Source organism: Leptidea sinapis, chromosome 7 (genome assembly GCF_905404315.1).
Source record: "Leptidea sinapis chromosome 7, ilLepSina1.1, whole genome shotgun sequence".
NCBI lineage: Eukaryota > Metazoa > Arthropoda > Insecta > Lepidoptera > Pieridae > Leptidea > Leptidea sinapis.
The window spans coordinates 9,824,367-9,841,604 of record NC_066271.1 but is presented as its reverse complement, the minus strand read 5'-3'; the positions used below and the strand labels follow the sequence as shown (position 1 = coordinate 9,841,604).

The window sequence follows — 17,238 nt, the reverse complement described above, 5'->3', positions numbered from 1 at the left end:
TAAGCAAAAATTAATAAAATCTTTTGCTGTTTGCCTGAAAAGAGGCAAAGAAAAGAGGGATTTTGGGAAAAGTGACAGACAATTATGATGAACAAATATTTCTTTTAATTTTATGCAAAATTTTTTTTTGCTTTTGTGACAAATCTTTACCTTTATATGGGGCCCCAAACAAATTTTTTTATGGGGCCCACTAATGCACGCTACGCCATTGTAACAAATATATAAATACATCTAATCATCATATAATCAAATATAAAATACATTTAATCGTCATCTAGGCTTACATTGTAATACCTACTGATTACTTTCAGACACAAATTTGAACAAAATATAATTGAGCAAGACCGAATGGCGGAACTGTTGCGGCGAGACATTGACGCTCACAATAAAGTGAAACGGAAGTTTTCTATACAGTTGGAAAAGAGAAAGAATGACCTCCGTGAATTTATGGTAAATGTTGTAGTTATTTATGTAATATATTCCCGCCTGATCCAGGGTTGTTGAACGGAGCGTTAGAGTCTCGTAGAGCCAGCGGGCGGAGGGTTCTTGAAACTAAAATGCCGATTTGTGGAGAACCTTTCGGACTGGTCGTTAGGAGCAGATTGTTTGCGTGTCGTGACGTATTTAGGGAGCCATGAGTTAAACCCCAGCTATCATTACTTAGTATATCATTACTTTATTCAATAAAAAACTTTAACTAAATACAATGAATATCGAAAAACATGAAACAAACTATAACAATTGGAAAAGTGACTATAGGTACAATTAATATTATTTACATACAAATTAAACACACTAATTTAAGTTAATTATCGCCGACGTGTACAATATAAATGGTATTATTAATGATATTGCTAATTTCAGTTTAAGGATCCCTTAAAGAAAGAACTCGTAGGCATTGTTAATCTTATATTAAAACTAGCTGATGGTACCGAAATTAAAAATAGCCTACTATTGTTGCGCCCTCATCACTTAGGTATAAAGATATTTTACGACCCTGACCAGATACTCCAGCTAGTAATAATGGTTCAAATAATAGCAACTCCACCAATGATCTATGAATGTCATAACACCTTAAATCATGTTTGTAACCATACCGAAGTTACCATAAAATGGACGAAAGGTCACATCAACTCATCTGGAAATGATATTGCAGATAGGTTAGCTAGAAGCTCAAATATTACTGTCATAGGGGTAGAACCCATCATACCTCTACCTTCTGGGTGGCTCAGAAGCCGAATTCGGAAACGCTGCTGACGCCAAGCAAATCGCCTTATTAAGACCAAGAGAATTCAACTTATATAACGGCGCCCCTAATAATAAACATCTATAGGCATAAAATAATAAGTGGCAGAGGAAAATGCGCATGTACTTCTCCAGGTGTAGCAACTTACCGGGCTCAACATGTTGGTACCCCAAAAACACCCCCGGAAGTCTTTAGGAAGGAGAGGAGGTTGCTAAGGTTTCGGAGGAATTGGGGTTGCAGGAATAACAAATATATTCCCACACACGCAAAATAGGCGCACAGTCGTCAAGATGCAGAAATAAGGCCGATTATACCATACCAAGCCCGGCCCAATACGGGATAGTTTGAGTTGCGCTATTTTTAAGGGTCAGAAATGCTTCCATGTTTTATATGCGTTCACTGGTAACACCCTATTTATACAGATGGAAAAACAAAACTGCTTAAACGATGTCGACCAAGTGGTAGTTCTGAGGTATGATCAAGTGAGGGCGTCCGCTCTGCAAGGATGTACCGGACCCGACGGTCTGGCTCATACGGTGGTGTTTCCCGAGAAGATGTTGGCGAGATTACGCAAACGTGTTCTGGAATTACATGACGAAATGAAACAACAAAAACAAAGGCAAAAGTAAGTGGTCACTTGTTAACTTTAGGTAATATTACTTTATATCTATTTATTGCGCATTTCCAACGACTATACCAATCAAATCAAATCAAAATTACTCAATTAATGTAGGTCAAGGAAATGACACTTAAGAACGTCAAAAGATTTTTTTTTCCTTTTTTTCATTTACCACCGCTTTGGAAAAGGTTGAGCTTTAATGAGAAGAAGGCAAGAATCTAATAGACATTATTTAAAATCAACATTCACAGCTTTATCGTTTTACGAATTCTTTAATTTCAATATATTATATATATATTATATTATATTATATAAAGTGAGGCATAAGAAAGACTCAAACGTCAAATATTCACTCAGGCATCGAGATACCTTACACGCTTGATTCCCAATCTGTGGTATCATTAAGAATGTCATTTATGTTTTATTTTTACCTTTACCTTTACCTTAGCCTTATAAGTTTTTTTTAATTTTGCTGTTAATGATATTTTAGGAGGATTATAATAGCGCGAATAGCCCTATATGTATATAGAATAGCGAATACCCTCTTCTGCAGCACAAAGATGGTATTAATATCAGCAGCATTACCCCACAGCAATATATATAATATTATAGTATTAACACAGGACATATTTATTAAACTGTTTGTACCAAAACAAAACCTCATCAGTATTTTGAATATTTGTTATTATTTAAAACACTTCTAGACAGGAAAACGTTAATATTTTTTATGACTATAGCTATATACGAGTTGAGCATGACGTTAAGCTGATAGTAATTAATATGCCCTGCCCATTACGATGCAGTGCCGCTCAGGATTCTTAAAAAACCCAAAAATTCTAAGTGGCACTAATTGCGCTCGGCACCTTGAGACATGTTAAGTCTAATCTGCCCAGTAATTCCACTAGGTAGGGTACCCTTCAATCCGGAACACAATAAAGCTTACACATTACGGCTTCACGGAGGCAATAGGCGCCGTTGTGGTGCCCATAATCTAGCCGGCATCTTGTGCAATGTAGCCTTCCACTGGTAATATACAATATAATGGTCTCTTCCAACCTGTTGTAGAACTAACCGCACTCATCTGTTCCGGATGAATGTGGACATTAAAGCCATGGAGGCGAAGGCGGCTGAACTGCAGGCCCAGATGAGGGACGTGCTCACCCGGAAGTTGGGGAAGCCCCGCAAAGTGGACCGCACGCTGGATGATCTGCTGCGGCAGATGGCGCGCCGGCACAAGTACTCCTTGACCCTCGGGACAATACCGCAGATACTGAAGCAGCTCAGGACTTGGCGCGTAAGTTGTGTTCGATCGAGTAGTTCGGTCCAGTGGCAGGCTACCATTTGTTGTGCTATTGTTAGAACAAAATTTATTATTCATATTAGAATAAGTAAAATGAGAACTTAAATGTCAACGCTCCTAAAAAGCCGTTGAGGTTAAAACCGGCAAGATAGCAAATCACACTCGACTTATTTGGTTTGTAAAATTCTTTACATCTGTCTCTTGCTACCAACTGGAGCCAATTCTCTTTCATTATCGAGATAATGATCAGTCAAATATAAATTATCATTAGGCAATGATACGTTTGTGATACCGTTTAAATATCACTAGTTTGTAATTGTTCACGTTCTTGTAAGCCGTTCACATTCACCGGTAATGACTTTCTGTACACAAGATACAATATTGCTAATCGTTGTTCACTGCGCCTTTAAAAAATAGAGCGATTCTATAGTTTTCATTTCTGACTGTGTGCAGGTCGCGTCATTTATCTCATTATGACAAGCGGGAGAGAAAGGGATGTGAATACTTGTCAATAATTGTACCACATTTAATGAAAAAATATTCGTTTTACTAAATTATTTACGCTTTTCACCAACCCATCTTATAAAAATAAAATAAACTTACCGGAGATAAGTCACGCCTCATTTATGCATCGTTAACATATTATTTGAGCATTAGACTTGGTGATTGACACACAGTTGACATACGACCAAAGAAAAGTATGCTTAGATTGTCTCTAAGCACACGTTTGCCGTTTATTTTTCAGACTGGGAATGATATATATCCATATTATGTATATAAAACGTCATTGCGAATATGTAATAAGACAAAGTTTCCAATGGGATTAACATGCTATGAAGATTTAAGAGAAACTAATATTTTCTGAACTTGATATTATGTACCTAAACTGATAGAATTACTTGTAAAAATCTATACATCTATACATATAAATAAAATTGGAGTGTCTGTTTGTAATATTGAAATAACCGTTTTTTACTACATCTATATGAGTATATATACGGTACATACCCCAAAGTAACATTTTTTAAAAATTTTGTCTGTCTGTCCGTTTGTTCCGGCTAATCTCTAAAATGGCTGGACCGATTTTGACGGGACTTTTATTGGAAGGTAGCTGATGTAATAAGGAGTAACTTAGGGTATATTACGTTTATTTTAGAATAATAAAGTAATGTTGCAATGTCCAAGAAACGGTCTAACTCTAAAAATAATTTATATGGCAAAACAACGTTTGCCGGGTCAGCTAGGCACTAATATATTTAGAGTAAATGTTTTCCTAAAACACATAGTATTATATCCAGATGTTTGTACCTAGGAGCGTCATGGCGAACTCGAGAAGCAGTACCTGACCGCGATGGAGAAGTATTCGGAGCGACTTCGAGTGGCAGCTGCCTTACAAGCGGACGTTTTACCTCGAAAGGTATTAATTTAATATTATACAATACATTATTGATTGCCGATCACTGTTGGTAACGGACCTACCAAGTACCAAGCTTCCCTAGTCGCTACCCTAGGGGCTTATCAACAATTAATGCGGGTACTAGATTCATTGAGCACATCTTTCACGCCTGAGAAGAGTCACTGGATGTATTGGGCATTTTTTGTGATTTGTCATTTGACTGCGTCCACCATGAAGCTTTACTCCTAAAACTAAAGCATTATGGAGTGAAAAATAGAGCCCTAAATCTGTTAAAATCATATTTAAGTGAAAGTGTTCAGATAGTCGATGTAAATGGCAAGCTGGTGTGAACTGTAAATGAAAAATTGATGAAGAGGTAAACAATGCACTGTCAAAGATAGTGCGTTGGTTTGAAACGAATAATCTGCACTTAAATAGTATAAAAACAAAGTGTTTACGGTTCATTATACCAAACACAGTGGAGGTACAAACCAACGTACTTATAAATGACCAGAGATTGGAACTTGTGGACACTACGGTCTCCTTGGGTATCACGTTAGATAAAAAGTTAAACTTCAGTGGGGTCCACTTATTGTGCAACTAGCAGACAGACTCAGCTCTGCGGCATATGCCGTTAGAAGGATTAGAGAGTACACGATTGTTGGGACCCCTAGATTAGTGTACTTTTGTTATTTTCACAGCATCATGACGTACGGTATTTTACTGTGGGGTCATGCTGCTGACATTGATATAGTGTTTGCTCTACAAAAGAGAGCTGTTCGTGCTATACATCAGCTTGGTTATAGACAGTCTCTCAAAGAAAAATTTAAAGAAATAAATATTATCACTGCTCATTGTCTGTACATTTATGAAAATTTAATATACGTTCACAAAAATTGTCACCTTTTTGCACTTAATAGTTATTTTCATTATTATAACACTAGAAATAAGGGATTTCTTGTAACTAATTCTAGTAGGGTTCATAAGATACATACCTAATAGCTTTAAGGGTAACTTTTATAATAAAGTCCCAGCCCCTGTTCAGGCATTATCTATAAATAAATTTAAATGTTTTATAAAAAAAATGGCTCTGTCGTAAATCCTATTACTCCACAGCTGAATATCTAAGTGATCAGACAGCCTGGGATTAGATTATGATTATTTTATAGCAATAGCAATGACAGTACAATATTGTATATTTTTATTAAAAGGAGCGCAAAAAAAGAATGCTGGGAGAGTTCCTTGCGCCGCTTCTTCTCTCTCAGAGCGTCATTTGCTTTCGAAGCGGTAGTAGTATCTAGTATATTAGAAATGACATCAAAAAGAATTTTTTTTTTTAAAGGAATCAATTTTGAGAAAATAAATGCCTTTTATGCCTTTATACCACTCACATAGTACGTAGTTTGTCATTATCGTACAATAAACAGATAGACTAACGATCATGCTCAATAATTGTATGAAGTAAAACTACTAACGCGTCTTTTAGGTAGAGTTGTCGTTCAGTTGTGTTTCGACCGCGCTTTGAATACAAGGCCACGCAATGATAAAGTGTGCAGTGAAAAACTGTCCAAATAACCGCATATCTAAACCTAATAACTATGGAGTGTCTTATTTCAGGTATTCATTGTACGTCAACAGTATGTGAATATATATAAAAAACATAACTCATAAAAGAAACCAAGTCTCTTTTCTTCTACCGTAAAAAGTTGTGAGATTCATGTAATACTAAGTCGGTCTATTCTCTGTTCTTTTCAAATCTTTGCTGGTGACCTTCCAATTTATTCTATTTTTGCTCGCTATAGGTTCTTAGATGCTCGATGATCTAATTCAGTTTGAACACCAGCTCGCCAAGAAGCTCTTTCCAGCATTATATTAATTGAATTCAATATTAATGTTTTTGCATGAAAGCCACCTAAAGACCTGACAAAGATGGCGGGCGGGTACGAGCCGGCGCAGTACGAACGGGATGTTGTGCGCTTGCGCATTGTTCGCACTCAACAAAATGAACAAATTATGGTAATGTTATAGAAATATATATCTTGAATCCCTAAGATAGTGCTAGATAACGAATGTAGTAAACTTTAAGTCTATGTTTTACTTTGTTTTACTTGGTTGACTTTCTCAGGGACTTAAAACCCCGTGGGCATGAGTTACCAGCGCTATTTTTAGATTACCAAAAAAAGTGGTTATCAGTTACTATAAGTAATTGAACACATTTAGGCACATAAAAATCCCCATTAATATTATAAATGTGAATGTAAGTTTGTTTGTTACGCTTTTACGCCGGAGCCACAGAACTGATTTTGATGAAATGGTGCAGCGATAGACTAGAGCTTGGGAAAGGACATAGGCTATATTTTATCCCGGAAAAATCCATGGTTTCCGCGAGATTTGTGAAATATGTACTGAAATTCACTTCGACGAGCTATAACTATTCCAATAGTGGGTTTAGTTTGTCATACCAATCTTCTACGAAATATTATTCATATAATATGTTGGGAACGGGAGCGAAAATGAGAACCAGAACTGGAATAGGACATGATAACCTTCAATACCAAACTTGCTTATTATTCTTAAAAACCCTTTATTTACGCGGCCGAAGTCGTGGGCATCAGTTTGTAAAACTTAAGATATATAAAATCAGTATTAAAGAAATATCCCACGAAATTATCATTGACAAATTACAATAATTTTAATTGTGTGCGTATGGATGTAATAACATAACATAATTTGATTGTTTACGGATAACTATTCTATATTACCTGACTTTTTTGTTAATTAAAAACTAGCGGTGTATAACTAGTAATAATATTTGAACACTAATCTTAACCAACAGGTGCTTCGTGAAGAGATAAATAAGTTAAAACTGAAGCCTCTCTCATACCACCCACCGCTGCCGTCGGGGAGTCCTCCGGATTCCAATCGCTCACAGATATATCTCTTCAACATACCGCATACCAGACATTTCCGAAAGAAATATTTTCCAATGTAAGTACCCTACTCTATAACTATCCACGTGGTCCAACCCGACTTGGTTCGTTTGAATTGAATGATAAAACAAAACCTCTAATAATTTTATAAAAATCGCTCGAGCCTTTTGGAATCCACAGAGAACATACATTTATCGATTTATTTATATAATAAACTGACAATGACAGAACATGTTAGTTGTATATTAATTGGTTAGTTCGAGTTGCTTGTGAGCAGAACGTGATTTAGCGTTTCAACGGATATTTCATTAGTTCTTTGGGAGTCATAGACTTTCGGGTCGCGGAGCGCTGCGCATGCGTGTCAGCGCGTGATCTACCGAAGTGAGAGTGTGTAGGGCGAGGCAGGGGTAGAGGGAACGGGGTGCGGAAGGAGGGAGACGGGGAAACGAGAACTTGACAACTGACGTTGACACTGACAGTTACAAGTTCATTCCGAAAGGAGCAAATGAAATATGGCGGAAACACTTGTAACAGCTGTACTTGAACGTTTGGCAAATAAATGTGGCTCGAGTGTGTACTCAGAATTGTGTGTGAAAGTGCCCCATGTTGGTCACCCGGCCCGGTGGTAACAGATCAATATAACATAGTACATATTTTACAGAACACCTTTGGGATCCCAAACGAAATTAGTTTACGACGTCAATATAATGAAGTTATTGTACGATTGTCTGGATGCTATGAGGGTGAGTCGCGATGATGCGGACGAGCTGCTCCGGGAGCTGACTGCGGAGCTTCCTGATGTCATCTCCGGGTTAGTATTAACTTGATGATAATCGATTGCGTTGGGACTAATTGTTTATCTATGTATCATAAGGGAGGTCGTCGACTTCACGGACACATTGATATCATGAGGGTGTAGTGGACTATGTGTGCGCGACCAATGAACGACCCCTACGTGAGATATGTTGAGTCAACTTGTATTGGGTTTTTCTTTGGAGTTATTTTCCCAGTAGACATTAAGTTTTGCCATGAACTGCAATCTATATATATAAAAATGAATTGCTGTTCTTTAGTCTCGCTAAAACTCGAGAACGGCTGGACCGATTTGGCTAATTATGGTCTTGAATTATTTGTGGAAGTCCAGAGAAGGTTTAAAAGGTGAATAAATAGGAAAATGCTGCTAAATTAAATAAAAACAACAAATTTGTTTTTCCTTTGATGTGTCCTGATACATAATTTCTATGAGTGCAATTTATTGACGCACTGTTTGACAGTTCTGCTGTGAAACAATTTCATTACGACAGCAGGGTGCATATTTTGCGAAGTAATTTTTGATGTTATGATAATATATTATTGACAAATTCATATAAAAACATAATTTTATTTATTATATACAGAACAACGTCTGTCGGGTCCGCTAGTAGTTAATAAATTAGATATAAATTTCGATTTTTGTTTGTTATTGACATTTGGGTAAGTGGCAATTTGTGTCCTACGGGTAAAATAAATATCTTTAAATCAAGTTAGGCTGCCATTTGACGTCGAATGTTAATACATTATTCAGCGAGCCGGAACGGGGCAATATAATATGTGGTATGTGTTTTTATGAACCTAGTGATCACCTGTTAGTAGGTGATCACCGCGGGCCGAACTCTCTTGTAATACCAGAGGAATCACAATTGCGTCACCGAACTTATAAAGCGTCAACAAACATGAAAATTGAAAACAGGAGTTACGTACGTGATGGTTGGTACGTGGCGGGGAGGATCGAACCCGGGGCCTCCATGGTGAGAGTCAACGATTCTCCTCATAGAAATCTTAAGGGTAAGTGAGGGTAAAGACTGGCGTTCCGAGTGATACTTAATCACTACTTACTCACTTTAATGCCACCGCGGCCGTGTCACTTGTAATCTTCTTAACAATTTATGCCTCACTTCTGAGAAATTTTATGGACGATGCGAGAGGAGAACCTCTCTACTACTCTACTTTCGCTCTTTCTACTCTTTTCTACGTCCGAGCGCTCTTACCAACATGAAGTTCCTTCTTATTTGATTTCTAAGGTCCTATGACACTTGTGTGCGCTCTTTATGAAAGTCAGGCGCCATAAAGTGATAAATAATAAAAGCTATTGCATTGAATATTTATGAAAATAATACTTGCTGTGTATACCAGTAAAAATAAAATAAATATACAAAAACAATACCGAAGCCAATAAAGTACTTAATAGAATCTTTGTCTATTTGTCTGTATGGATGTCCAGGAAAAGTACAAAATCTTTACTAGATTTACTTAAAATTTTGCATGAGAAACTAATGTTTCTTACAAATTAATGTTACTTACATTAATATGTAAACATAAGTTAGGGGCAACATGTCGGGTGACGGCTACATATTACGATTGATAGTCGTGGCCATTCCCATACTTATAATATAATATACTTTGAATATTATTTTATATGATTTCAGCGCCAAGACCCGTTATGAGATCGTGGACCGCATCGTTCGCAAGTGGCTACTGCGGTATGGCGGCGACCCCAGCCTGTACAAGAAACAGACCCGAGCCTTCGATGCCCTCGCAGCCTTGGCAGACCGCCTCATTCGTCAGCATGTAAAAAGCAATCTTACCCTTCAGTTGTTGTTTTGGTGTCCATGTTTGTACTGTAGTTTATAAGTGAATTTATGAAGATTCTACTTACGTCTGTGGCTTGTGCTGCCTGCTGGATAGCGTATCAAAGATTCGGCTGAAAATCGTTAATTTGCTACTAAGAATTGAATAGTTTTGTTACTATGTCACGGATCCCATAGTCAGAACCTCACCAAACTCACATCAAACTCACCTTGTTCTTTTTTTAATTGGAAAGGACTTCCTTTCCAATTAAAAAATAGTAATCGAAATCGGTTGGCGTGATATTGAGTTATTCGTCCATTTGTCGCGCGCATACTTATTGCAAATTATTAAAACAAATATTTCAAAGAAATATATTTAAAAAATATTTCCAATAAAAACATTCCATAAAATGTCTTTAAAAAAGAAAATATTAAAAAAAACTTCAAAAAAAACATGCAATAAAATGTTTTCAAAAATATTAAAAAAAAAGTAATTTCCTAAAAAAACATTCAATAAAATGTTATTTAAAGATATTTTAAAATATCACGAACACAAGAAACTGTGTAATGCTTCCTATCTCATTTTCTCCCACGTTAAATCTTATGTGTCTGTCTCTTTTTACCGTCGCTTTTTCGTTTTATCTATTTTCATAACAATGCCAAAGAAGTTTTCACTTCAAAAAAATACCGTCGAATTGAGAATCTCCTCCTTTTTTGAAGTCGGTTAAAAATATAACTTGACCAATATAATAATTCCAAGCAATAATCTTGTAAGATACAAAAACTCATTAATCTTTGGGGTTTAAAAGAGTGACTGGAATTCTTGCCACCTTACGTGGATTACACACTTTCATCCTCGTAAAACTTGAAACTTTCGTGTCAATTATAATATATATAATACTACCCATATGATTTAAACATAATGACTTAAAACATGATTTTTATGTCAACTACGAAGGTGGAAGCTATGGAAGGAACGGCTCGTCAGGAATCATCTCATGTGCTGGAGTCTCTAGAAGAAGCTCTACAAGACGTGTCCCTCGACAAGAAACATCTGCACGAGAGGCTCGCTCCATGTCTGGCAGCTCTGTTGCATTCTGCAGATGTTGTCGATATAGGTAAACTTGTTTTGCTTATCGGTAAAGAGTTAGTTGGATAATATTTAAATTTTAAGCAGATTGTCTCAAATACCTCAACTAGCATTTTAGCGAGTATATTATAATTTCCGACAGGTATAGATACAGGTCAAATATCTGTTCAAAGTAAGAGCCAAAAGTACAGATTACACTTTTTGGCCTCAGCATAATGCCGGCTATACACTCGCTCGACTCACGCGTCAGCAATCCGCGACAAACCAGCACTCCATATTGTCGACGTTACATCGCTTCGTACGCTGCAACGTGTCGCTAATCCATCGTCGCGGGACATTAATATCTCGATCTCGAACACCGGGAAGCGTCAACGTGAAACCATACTCGTAGTTCATGGGTGTCGCGAAATTTGCTCGTTCCTTGCATTCTTCTCGCAAATGAAAAACGAAAGAATATTTACGTGATATCTCCTCGAATGACTTAATGGTGAACACACCGTAGAGCGCGCGCGTAGAGCTTGCCAGTAAGGAGGACGGCGCAGTGTTGCTCAAAGCAGACTTCATGTGAAAGTCATGTTATTCGAAGCATTGTGCCGTGAAGGAACTAGGGGCAATCCCCCAGAGACCTTTGTGAAATGTACTTATTGGTGGCAAGGCCCATAATCACAGATAATGGCTGTGTGTGTGTGCAAATAAGACATCTAACGTAGCGGTGAAACTATGCCTTACAAAACTGCAAAGGCTAGCATGCGTCTGCGCTATGAAATCATGCCCAACAGCAGCCATGGAGGTGATATTAGATCTTAAATATCAGCATATAGCAGTAATAACGGCCGCCAGAAAGGCCAAGGATTAGAACGGGTATAAATGTGAGCCAGCGTGACAGTCAGCCAGTTTCTTATTGTGGTAGGACTCACTGACACTAACACTGGTTTTGGGCAAATGGACCCTCGGAGGTCGCCCTGCCAACGTGTGTTAGCTGCTCCTTCTATTGCCAAATCACATAAAAGATGTTCGGAAAACAACGCCAGAGGATAATCCAATGGATAAGATTTTATAGTAATTATGTTATACTCGTATAGTATAGTAACTGTACTAACATTGTTATAATGTACTGACACTAGTATTTAATCCATTATGCTCTACATATTTTGTGCTCATTCATAGTCAACTGCTAAAAATCAAATAGGTAGGTTAGGTACATAAATAATAAATTTATGCTTTTTGCACTTCTCATCCAAATAAATGCTTGGCATACTAAATCACTTTAAGTACGCAGTGTCTCTATAAAGGAATTTAAGTTTGTGCTTCACGTTACAACTTACATAGCACCTAATAATATATATCACCCAACGTTTGCCTGATGTTTATAAACTCTTAAAATTTTCAGCCACCGAAGAAACTATGACGTCACTTGTGAAATCATTAATCGACGAGGATAATCCATTGACGGCTGCTTCTATAGACGCCATCGATGTTGCTGAAGTCATTGAGGATTTGAAAGGTTTGTTTTTGATATTAGAGAGGACTATTTGGCATGTGGTTCACCTAATAAAAAGTAAAAACACCGACACCCGCGATACCAGAGGCCAAGAGATGCGTTGCTGGCCTTTGAAGTATGAGAGAGAGTGCTTTGAGCTTGTAGGTCCTTAGGTCGCACCTATAGTAATTCATCTTTAAGCGACTTTTTTTTTTCCTTTTACAGCTAAAGTGAAGTTAAATTTAGTTTGATAGGCTTGCACCGGATTTTACGAAAACTTTATAAGAAAATATTTTCACAATTAATAAATTATTAGATATTAAAACAAATCAAAAGTGATTTTGGACTAGGTGTATTAAGATGAAAGGGATTAACATACCGTTAAGTCACGCCCTGCAGTTTCAATTTATATTGAAGGTTTTGCTCTCAATCCAAAAAGACAAAAGTGTTTCACCAAGGACGCTATCCAAGTTAATAAGAGCTTGTATTTTTCAAGCATTTGCTGTACTTAGTTTACAGTAATAAATATAATTGTTGTCTATATTTGTCTTTAGATTGTGGAGTTGCAACAGCACGAGAAAATTTAGAATTCGTGGTAAAAACTGCCATAGATTGCTTAAGAGCTCAGCTGGTGAGCGCAGACGAAGCAAAATACATTGAAGAGGAAGTGACACGAGCACTTGCCGCGGACTCAGTTAGTATCATTAAAAAAAGTTTAACCTGACTTCCAAGTTAAACGTTCGGAAAGACTTTATATTACTATGTACCTATTTGTGACAGCGATAATTTATTTAATGGAATATAGCTCATTCCACAGCTTGTTTGTACGGGGAAGAAAGTTCCTTGAAAATCACAGTGTGGAGGAATGCCATACATCCAGATGGTGGGGATAATAACCAAATATGCGCCTTGTCGTACGAAGGTAGAAGTTGACCAGGTCAAACAGCTCTTCGAAACACTCCTCGTGATATATGCGGTAGAAGACACACATTGAAGCGGCGTCTCTACGCAACGCCAAATAATCTAACCGTCCACAAAGCATTGGGACTCCGACAATTCGAGCAGCTCTGTGTTGCACGCGGTCAAATTGGGTCGGCACAATTAAATTTTCCCATTAGGTAAGTAGGGAATTAAACGATAAAGACGGTACGAATATTTCAATTATTTTTTTTATAATATGTAGCTACGGGTGATAAAATAAGAGAAGTGTTCGAGAAGAGTAGTAGGTATGTACAAACCGTCAGGAATACTTGAGAAAAGTGTGTATACCCCTTTAGTCTTTTGAATCTTTTGAATGGCATTTGCCTATATATTATTATGTTAAATACAGATTATGGAAATAGGTATCTATAAAATAAACGAGTTCCAAAACTTTTATAGATAATAAAACGATTGTATTAACTAGGTACATCTTAGTTGGAGTAACTATGACCAAAAGAATCGTTATTTAGATCTAAAATAGGAATCTTCAGTGGGGAAATATGTTTTAAAATATATTTGCATATTTTTTTTTTCAGAAATCGTTGGTGTCAGAGATGGATCCTCCTAAAAAATACGACGAAGAACAAAAATAACTTAACGGTGTAGTTAAAAAACACGATCTTTTTAAAGATGTGCCTAAATAGCATACAATTTATGAAATGTCAATTTTATTTTTATTAGGTTATATCATTTGCCTAAGACATAATATTATGTTAGCATTTAAAGCTATTTACTGATGTGTCTCTATAATATAACCCTCGCACGTTGGAGTGGGACAGGCAATGACGTTCTATACATATAGACAATGCACTTCATACAAAATCAAAGCCGAAATATGGCACATGCCACAAATGATACCATAATAACCTTCGACAGCTATTTCTATACATTTCTTCGTTTACTCCAGTTTTTTTTTAATATTATTGGTCAATAGGCAGCAATTTAAAAACTAATTTGGTTTCAGCTGCGTATTTTGAATTTAGAACCCGATTTGGACAGTGACATCAGTGGAGTAGCAGTTAGGTTTTGTTAAAACCCAGACGAAAAAGAGGGTTGCTATAAGTTTTACGTTCGTCAGTCCGTCCCTATTTTCCGATCAAGATCTGTTTAGTCGGAGGTTTATTACGTTTTTAATTAAAAATCACATTTATATTACAAAGGGGAACGTTTGTATGTTTATTGATTGGCTTGTGTTTATGTTTGTTGCTTCTTTACGTTCTAAAGGTATTTAATAAGTTAAGATAACCTTTAATGAGAAAAACTAATGCTCAAATCTAATATTTTTATTTACATAAAATAATTAGTTCAACTGGTTATTAAAACGTTAAGTTCCTTGAATAAAATAAAATTTGTCTTTTAGTATTAGATAACTTTTCCGTGGTATCTTTTTGGTATATGTAGTGTAAGTGGACATCAACATAATATATTTGTATTTTACAGCTTTTGTCAAATTTTAAATGTGGTTAAATCCAAAAATCTTAAATCCTTTAGTAGTGAAATATAAATATGCTTATTTGGTTTTAGATTTCTTCACATCTCTCTCTTGTTACCAACTGGCGCCAATTCTCTTTCATTATATCGTGTACGGGAAAGCTCAAAAATATAAGCTTTTACATATTTACAATGTAAATAAGTATCAATTATCACTAGGTTTACTAGTGATACTTCCGTGATAACGTGTAAATAGCAATAGTATGTAAGTCTTCACGTTGTTGTAAGCCGTTCACATTGTTCAGTAGGTCTTTAAAAAAATTTAACATAAAGTTAACCGACTTTAAAAACACTATTCCAAAACAATAGATATAATATGCATTAAAAATTTAAAAACATTTGCGTATCTTTAAACAATTAAATTAATAAATCTAATTCAAGTAACGATTAGTGTTATTTTTGATGTACTGTGTGCGACTCAAGCACATCTCACCTACAACTATGTATGTAGTTACAAACCTACCTTGGCTGACACCGACTCCAAAAATAACAATAATCGTTACTAGAATAAGATTTATTAATTGCAATGGGACCACACGGGATGCACCGGCTTTCAAATAAAAAGAGAATTATCAAAATTGGTTCACCCAGTCGAAAGATCGGGCGGCCTACCATGAACTCTTATTGCGATTCAATTGACAACCTAAAATGAACTGCTTTGCTATTTCGTACCACTACGTGATTAGAGCTATCTAGTTTAGGTTGACGTCAAATTAACTGATTAAATTGCAATGATGTCAATTGAATGTCAAGAGTTATGTCAGTTGAATCGCAAACTGATTTAGTTCGTTCATTCATTCGTACTATGAGGTAATATTTCAACCTACACTGGATAGCTGATGTGTCAAAGTGAGCGATTCGAAAAAAGTTGTTACTTCCTTATAACTAGGAAAGTGAATCGTGTTGTTAATAACTTTTAAAAAATAGTGAAAACATACAGAAAAGGGAAATTTTATTGATGAAAGATGAGATGAGAATACTTTATTGGACTTTTTTGTAAAACAAAATACTGAAAATAAATACCAAAAATGAAAATATTAAAGACGAGGCAGTAAAGGTCCGGGCTATAGCCTGTTCGCAAGAACGAATAAAAAAAATGTACTCTGTGCTCCTGTCAAATCAAACATATAGCACACTTTGGCTTGTTTATTGACAGTCAGTTGACACACGACTAAGGAGAAAAGTGTGCTTACATTGTCTTTAAGCGCACTTTTCCCATTCCGTTATCAGACTGCGAATGATATGTCTATATGTATAGAACGTCATTGGGGAGAGGCTCTAATCTTAGTGACATCAGTGATCAGGCCTCCATCACGTTTTAGTTCAAGCGCGCTCGAGTAGTTAGCTGTTACATACTATAGGTATAGCTACTACTATAGCAAAGTATAGTTCTTTATGTTTTCACAAATTCCATTTAGGTTATTTAAATATCGTGCTTTATTTATAAGAATTTCATTTATTTAAATTTTTATCTCATTCAAAAATTTTTGTTGTTTTGAAACGATCATTGATAATGATGTACAATTATTTATAATTACAATAACCTCTAGTTTACATACAGAAAAATGAATAAAAAATACCTTATATCTTACTTAGTTTTTTATTTTTACTTGTACAACGTTGCTGCCGACACGTCCTCGCAGCAAAAAACCGCACAAAAGACGATAAACTCGCAAACGACAAAAAGTCCTAACATACGTAAAATCTCTTAGTAGACTGTGGTCCTAACAATGACACCCTGGGTCCAACCAGCGAGGATTCTCAAAGCAATAGAATTAATATTCTATTGCTTAGAGAATCCTCGCTCATAATTGTAATACATACAATATTGTTTTCAATAAACGATTCTCGCTCCAGTTAGTGTGAGCAACTTTGTTTTATAATCAATTTTACGTAATTTTAGGAAATAGGTACCTATGGAATTGAAAAAAAATGTGGTATATAGCTCTATTAGCCCCAACGTTAGGGTTGCCAGGTGTAAACTAGTATTTTACTGTTAATTATTTATAGTCGCCAGTTTTTTTTAATTGAAGTTTTAATAATGACAACCTCTGTTTGCGGTCATTTTTCAACTGGCAACCATGGTTTATCGTTCATAA

The 17,238-nt window shown here is 36.1% G+C and overlaps 1 protein-coding gene across 1 annotated transcript; it reads left to right on the top strand.

Moving 5' to 3' along the window:
* The first annotated feature begins 3,133 nt into the window (after positions 1 to 3,133).
* Positions 3,134 to 16,696, top strand: LOC126965446 (uncharacterized). Its single transcript, XM_050809072.1, has 10 exons — positions 3,134 to 3,159; positions 4,478 to 4,582; positions 6,480 to 6,577; positions 7,398 to 7,549; positions 8,153 to 8,302; positions 9,957 to 10,098; positions 11,056 to 11,215; positions 12,578 to 12,691; positions 13,222 to 13,361; positions 14,185 to 16,696. The coding sequence occupies exons 3-10, from the start codon at positions 6,491 to 6,493 to the stop codon at positions 14,239 to 14,241; spliced, it is 1,002 nt and encodes a 333-aa protein (XP_050665029.1). The 5' UTR covers positions 3,134 to 3,159; positions 4,478 to 4,582; positions 6,480 to 6,490; the 3' UTR covers positions 14,242 to 16,696.
* Positions 16,697 to 17,238: the final 542 nt, after the last annotated feature.

What these genes read in the sequence shown, in the direction of transcription:
- LOC126965446 (XM_050809072.1), top strand. Translation starts at nt 6,491, where the DNA reads ATGGCGGGCGGGTACGAGCCGGCGCAGTACGAACGGGATGTTGTGCGC. An exon ending in AACAAAATGAACAAATTATG is followed by an intron (nt 6,578 to 7,397) that starts GTAATGTTATAG and finishes CTTAACCAACAG; the next exon opens with GTGCTTCGTGAAGAGATAAA. An exon ending in CGAAAGAAATATTTTCCAAT is followed by an intron (nt 7,550 to 8,152) that starts GTAAGTACCCTA and finishes CATATTTTACAG; the next exon opens with AACACCTTTGGGATCCCAAA.